General features: G+C 43.1%; 1 protein-coding gene across 13 annotated transcripts in view; it reads left to right on the top strand.

Moving 5' to 3' along the window:
• Positions 1–615: 615 nt before the first annotated feature.
• Positions 616–7,386, top strand: part of LOC108162497 (mucin-12) — a 42,518-nt gene continuing 35,747 nt past the window's right edge. For 7 of the 13 annotated variants that reach the window (XM_017297260.2, XM_017297261.1, XM_017297259.1 and 4 more), the window contains exons 1-2: positions 620–723; positions 1,788–1,892. In XM_017297260.2, the coding sequence (XP_017152749.1) occupies positions 1,823–1,892 (70 nt within the window). In that variant the 5' untranslated portion in view covers positions 620–723; positions 1,788–1,822. The other 6 variants (XM_033393184.1, XM_017297257.2, XM_033393183.1 and 3 more) reach the window with 5 other exon arrangements.

The raw sequence follows: 7,386 nt of genomic DNA, 5'->3' as shown, positions 1-7,386 counted from the left end.
TGCCGAAAAGCAAAATGTCTGAACTGTAACAGTATTTCACAATCCCCACAGGCGCATGGGGCACATAGTTGTGGAGCCGGCCAAGAGAGGCTGGGGAGGTGGCCAGGTTGTTGGTGAGCGGCCGAGCTGGTGTGCTTCGGTTTTTCGTTGTGGTTCGAGAAAAACTTGGGTAGTTATCCGCCTTGCAGCAGTATTTGGTTTGCAACTGCTCGAGCACTGTGGGTAAAATTCTTAGCTAAAGTGCTAAATTTTAAGAAAACAGAAGCATACAGTCTTTTAATGGAATGGCGATCGGAAGCGAACAAATTGCTAAGGAAAAGAAAACAAAAAAATTCCCGCAAATGGTACGATTTTCTTGGCTTACTGTGCAGAAAGATCACGTGGACGTGCTAGTTCTCCAGCTCCCCAGGCAAAAGCCTTTTAATAATAAATCAAGCTTTACTCTTACTTTCAAAAGCTTAAGAGATACCAACGTGCCGAAGTAAACGAACCACGGACCACGAATGCGAACGACGTACGAGTGCAATAACAGCAGTAACAGGCACTGTAAAGTAACAGCAAGAGCCGACCACAGCTCAGTCGAAGCTGGGGCCAAGCTTAAGCTTGGGGCCCGAAACTTGGCGTCGCCTGTCTGAGCTTGCTTGAGTGTCTCGAGACACTTGATCCGCACAGTCGCGTTGTATAGTTGCTCCGATTAGGACGTGTGGTTCGCTCAAGCGCACGGTAAGAGGAGATTCGTGAGGGTCATATGCCTAAACCGAACGTGCTAGCGCGAATTTTGAAAATAGTTTTCATTATCATTCAAAAATCGATATGCTTAAGCTATATGCGTATATATGCGTACCGTGTGCTGACTGCGACTATTGCCCTCGACTCGACCAATAAATCGTACATAGAAAGCAGGCACAACTGCATTGCAGCAGAGCACCAGCCCCAGCACCAGCTCAAGCGTGTGTATCGGTAGACTCGCTTTGCGTCGAAAAGAAAGTTTTCGCTAAATATACAAGCATCAACAAACAAAAATAAAAACGTGCAACTTTTGTTTTATTTTGCTTGGCATTTTCATCGCCACGCTCTAGACTCGCTCGCACATCACACAGTTTTCCGATTTGGTAGTGCCCGCGAATACCGTATGCCGTATGGGAAATCTGAATCACAGCAGCAAACGGCCGATCTGCGTTTCGATCTTTCGTTTGTCTCTTTGCATTTTGCTAAGCCTTCTTTTCCATAGCAACTGTCGGTCATTGCAGCAGCTAAGAGTGGAAAAGTGAAAAACTGAAATACGGAAAAACCGTTTGCTAAAAGCAAAAGAGAAAAACTAAGTGTTGTAATCTGTGAACGTGTGTGTGAACTATGCATCGCCGCTGTGGGTAAAGCCACAAACGAAAGCTCAAATAACAGGGGAATCAACTGCATCTACTGCAACTGCAACAATACAAACACATCCAAATAAAGTGCAGCCACAGCCACAGCAGAAACAAAGCCCACAGTCAAGAAAATTGTAACACAAGGCTCGATACAAAAACAAAAAATCTAAATTGAAAGATTGCTACACTGCCTTCTTAGTTATTTACCAATTGTATGCAACTGAAACAGCTTTTTCTCAACTGCAACTGTTGCTGTTGTTGCTGTTGCTGCTGCTGGTGCTGCTCCCCGTTCTGGCCGTGCTGCCCGTCGAGACCGTGCACCATGCACCGTGTTCGGTTTGAGCTTGTCTATTGATATTTTAAGTTCTGTGAACTAACCTCAAAACGCAACAGCACCAACCACATCAAGAAAATTTACAGTTACAGTTACAACGACGACGCGCAATACCTGCAACATGGAGTTTTCAACATATCGAATAAGTTTTCTGTGGCTGCTGGGATTATGTCTGCTGCTATTCAAAACAGGTAAGTCGCGCACTTCTGGGTCGCAATGGTCAAATACTTGAAGACTTTAAAATCCGGGGAGAGCTCTCATAGCTCTCTATAGGAAATAGCTGATTCATCTTTAGTACGAAATGCAAGGTTCTAATAGTACTTGGCGGAGACCTCCCACATGAGTTCAGTTTACTGCTAGAGAATGCTGCATTCTTAGCAAATATCAATTTTGTTTAGTTAAGGGCTTAGTGAACGCACTATTTGAGATCCAATGGACTCGAATGGCTGGTCGCCTGATTGCCAAGTTTAATTAAAGCAGTCGAAATTTGATGTTTTCGCGAGCTAGCAGAAGTTTCAAATTTTTCTTTGGGAGGTATTTTCTCTCATGCCTCTTGTTGGGTTGGTCCAGGAGCTACACACGATTGAGTTAATCGGGTCTGTATTTTTTATACCCGATACTCAAAATGAGTATTGGGGTATATTAGATTTGTGGTAAAAGTGGTTGTGTGTAACGTCCAGAAGGAATCGTTTCCGACCCCATAAAGTATATATATTCTTGATCAGCATCAATAGCCGAGTCGATTGAGCCCTGTCTGTCTGTCCGTCTGTCCGTCCGTCCGTCCGTCCGTCCCCTTCAGCGCCTAGTGCTCAAAGACTATAAGAGCTAGAGCAACGATGTTTTGGATCCAGACATCTGTGATATGTCACTGCTACAAAAATATTTCAAAACTTTGCCCCGCCCACTTCCGCCCCCACAAAGGACGAAAATCTGTGGCATCCACATTTTTAAAGATACGATAAAACCAAGAACGCAGAATCGTAGAAGATGACTATATGTTCTAGAGTGTAAAATCTCAACCAGATCGTATAATTATTATAGCCAGAATCAACAAAACAATTTCATTCTTTCTCGCTCTGTCTCTCTCTAACACACAGGTTTCATGGTCGGCTTTGCCAATTGCAAAATATGAGTTCAAGGATCTCAGAACCTATAAGAGCCAGAGCAACCAAATTTGGTATCCACACTCCTGTGATATCGGACCTTGACCGTTTCGTGTCCAAATTTCGCCACACCCCCTTCCGCCCCCGCAAAGGACGAAAATCTGGGGCATCCACAAATCTCAGAGACTATTAAGGCTAGAGTAACCAAATTTGGTATCCGCACTTCTGTTAGATCTCACTATAAAACGTATATCTCAGAATTTCGCCCCACCCCCTTCCGCCCCCACAAAGAACGAAAATCTGTTGCATCCACAATATTGCACATTCGAGAAAATGATTCGCAGAATCATAGATAATGACTATATCTATCAGATTGCTGAATCTGGATCAGATCGGATCATTTTTGTAGCCAAAAGCAAGAAATCAATTTTCAGTGGCCACGCAGCGCCCGACGTCACGCTCAGACTGATTTTCTGTCTCTCTCGCACGCACTCTTTGTCGTGTGGTTCAATATTAGCGGCGTCTGCCGCAGGAGAGCCATACTGACTTAGTATCGGGTATAACTGTAGAGTTGCGGTGTCCGCAGCAACTCACAACGTTCCACCTCGTTTGAATTGTATTGTAGCTACCTTTCGCAGAGAAATAAGGCTACAAATGGATTGCTGCCACATTTAGTGTCACCATTCGAAAGAAAGTAAGAGTAAGAGAATACATTCGATATCCGACTTCTCTCTGATCTTTTTTCTAAGCGGGATTCATTCGTATGTTTTATATACTCGTAAATATGTGCATATGTGTACATGATTAACGCCGATTCTCTTTTGCCGATGAGGTGATACCTCAAACATATTGGGTAGTTTGTTATGGAAATATATTTTCGGCAGAAAAATTGAGAAGACAAACTTGTTTTGGTTTCGGTTTCAGTCACAAGCAAACCACAAGAAATCGGATTTCAATTCAATAATCTTGGAAGAAGTCAAACCACCAGCTGCAAGCCAGCACTTGCTGCTAGCTGAAGCTACGGCCAGTGGATATTTGGCCAATGTTTGCTATCCACAAAAAATTTACGCCATTGGGGGATTAATCGGTTGTCAAAGAAACGCGGTGAAATGTAAATGGGTGTTTGTATGTGTGCTTACATAAGGAGATAACTAATTAGATGTAGTATGTGACCACATACAGTCTGATCACCTGCTCTATTTACCAGCGAAACAATAACATAATCGAGCATTTCGAGCATAACAAGCCAAACCATGTCAAGCTATTGGTCAGCTGCTCGGGTTGTCCACTCAACGAAATGCTGGGTAATGGTAATGGACTTATGTAAGTTATGCCAATCAGCCAGCCGGCCAACCAGCTTATGGCACAGATATTAATTGCACACAACACACTGGCTTGAATGGCATGAATGAGTTGTGAATGTGAATAAGTGTTTGGCTAAGTGAGTGAGTGTGTCGGTGTAACCGAGCAAATTGCGGTAATAATAACTGTTAATAATCCCCGAACAGTTCACTTAATTGTTTGTCTACATTTAAATATGCAAAATTCACCCATTCACCAATTCACAAAAAAACAAGCCGCAGGAAATCAATGATCGTTGGCCGTTTGCGTATGCATGTAAGTCTGAACAGATAGACTGAATAAACTGAAATAAGAACTGGGTTTCCATTTTTTTTCATGGTCCACATTAACCGGGTCTGGTCAGGGATTAAGTTAACGTTTAAACGAACTTTTGGTCGTGGTTGCTGTCTCACTCTCTCTCTCTCTCTTCTCAATAAAAATACAAATTAATATTAAAATTACGTGCAAGTAATTAAAAGTAAGAGCATGCACACCTACTGCTCCTCATTTCGTTTGGCCACTGCCCCTCGAGTGCGCTGGACGGCTGTCTACTTCACTTTCATTTTCGGAACGAAACCGCACTCAATTGTTGCTTATACCTACCTATAGCAGGTAGCATTAATTCCTCTTTCGGAGGGGTTTGTCCAATGGGTCGTATACTGAATATTTTAGGATAACTATAAGTTTCAAAATTGTATTGGGACTTGAAAAGAGGCCCACACACATGTGTGCACGTCCCATTGGGCATTGCAGAAGATACGTGCAAGTACAGTGTGTACAGTTACCTTGGCAAGTACTTGGCAGGCAACCTTGCCCTTTCTCTGCCTAGTGCACAAATTATAATGAAAGCTTCAGTTCACTTTCGTTGCTGCATTTTGGAATTGAGTTGAAATGTGTGAGTGCGAGTGTCTGTGTGAGTGTGAAAGCGAAAGACTTCCTAATTGATTGTTATTTCAACGAGAAGTCGCTTCCAAAACCATATAATTATCATTATTGTTTGGTCAAGACCGAAGCTTGGAAGAGCGTGTGAATTAAAACTAGCGACTCACAGTCTACACACGAATATTTGAATAGTGGAGAATGTGCGGAACATGGCTTAACACTTATCGATGCCAAGAGGGCCGTGATAGGGGAAGAGGGGAAGTGAAATAAACGAACCATAAAACAGTTTCTTGCCACTGATGACACAATAAAACAGAAACAAATGCGTGTACAACAAAGCAATAAAGATAAATAAAAAGCAAAGGAAAGTCATAAAGCATAAAACGTAGACTGCTGACTGACTGAGCGGCTGAGACAGTGACAATACTCGTACTTTCCATTTCGTTGAACTATACCTTCCAAAACTTTGATGTCATTTCTACGAGTTAACGAAAGGTCGCTTGGTTGGTCTCCGCTGAAGCGTTTTCTTGTAGAAAACACATTACCCACTACCCACTAACAAATGTCTGTCTCTGGCCCACTGAAAATATTTTCATTCGTTATTGCTGGAAAACGTTCCAGTAAATTGTGCATATATTCGTATGTACACGAATTTAAAGCGCGAGTGGCCATTGCAATGGAAAGGCCTGGTAGAAGGGCAAAACACTGTGAATGGTTAACAGCGAAAGTACCTGAGCGAAAGAACTGTATTCGATGTAGTTTAGTTTCAGTATTACTAGCCTGTACATTGGACTCTCTTTTCGCCACTCCGATGATCGGTGGAGCTCTTCGCTGTACAATTACTGTGGGACTCGAAGTGTCAATGCCAATTCAGCAATGGCAACTACCGACACGCCCCCGCCATTTATTGTGGGTTAACGTAACTACTAACTCTAAGTATGTGTTACCACAGGCCACAGGCGGTGTCAACGCTTACCGTGCGAAAGTGTTGGAGCATGCGGAAGACAGTCATTAAATTACTTGGCTAGGTCTTCGAATGTAGAGTGTAATGTGAACGCTTTATTCCTATGTGTATACATACATACCTACGTATGGTGGCATGGCGCAACTTTGTTTTGCATGCACTCGCTGAGCACTAGTGGCTCGGTGCGGTGCACTTTCGCTTTTGTGCGGTACGGCACGAACACACACCACACACCACACACCACACACAGATCTGATGCAGGCTTGAGTGATTCAGTTTCCCAGTACCATGGTAGTCCCTAAATTTTGATTTTGATTTCGAAAGGCCCCAGTTAATTTTCGTTGGGTTGCAAGTTTAAATATTTGGTCGGCACTATACTACACTAAACAGCCATCACAAAACCAACATCCACAGCACCCAACATCCTCTCCTACACTTAACGATTGCCCTAAGAGCTATAAGGTCTTAATGGTGCTACTCACCTTGAAATGCACATGTTATCGTATTATAGTCGTAGCTGCAAATTATTTTCGCTGTGCAATGAGCAATCTATTAAAGCATTGCCACAGCCCGACAACATCCATAACCAATGTGAATAGAGCTTTGACGTTTGTATGCGTCGTGGGGTGGAATTACATGAAGCCCGAAGCTGCTCGCGCTGCTCGGGCTGCTCCACTTAACACTCTCACACCTGCCGCTGCCGCTGCCGCTGCCGCTGCCCCTGCACCGTGCCACGGCCAAATAGCTCTCTTTTTCTTTCACTACAACAATGCCTGGCAGCTGAATGTTGTATGTGGATTGCGTAAAAACTTTTAATTTTTATGATTATTTTATGCGTATTTCACTTCACATTCACGCCAGGTTGCATTCAACACACATAGACATAGATAGACACCCGACCCTAGCTGCGTGCCACTGTAATTGATTAGACAGGCTAGCTGGACATCCTATGTGGCGGTACAAAAAGCCACCCAGTCAGATGACTTGTGTGGAAATATGATGCATGTCGAAATAAAAATACTTCATATTTTTCGAATTTTTCGGGTGTGAAACACAGGTTCTTAGTTTTTGCAGTCCACACGTATAAGAATTTATAGTTCAATTCATCCAAATCGAAGGTAGAAAAGAGAAAGGGTGTGTGTGAAAACCGAAGAACCGTGTAGTCCGCACCAGGCACCTGCCAGTAAGTCTGCTGTTTCTGTCTGTTTGCTCAGCCCCCCTCGCTGTCCTAGTTTGACTGTGAAAACATGAGCAAGAGTTCTATACACGTATGTCTATACATGATTAATGTTAGTCTAGTTTGAAGTTATGCCATTTCAAATGAAGCAAACAAAAAAGGTCTTGGGATTAAACGTCCAAATCATAATATGCATACGCAATACTTGTGGCCGTTTT

The sequence above is a fragment of the Drosophila miranda genome, chromosome 4 (assembly GCF_003369915.1).
Source record: "Drosophila miranda strain MSH22 chromosome 4, D.miranda_PacBio2.1, whole genome shotgun sequence".
NCBI lineage: Eukaryota > Metazoa > Arthropoda > Insecta > Diptera > Drosophilidae > Drosophila > Drosophila miranda.
This window is presented reverse-complemented; position numbering and strand designations above follow the sequence as displayed.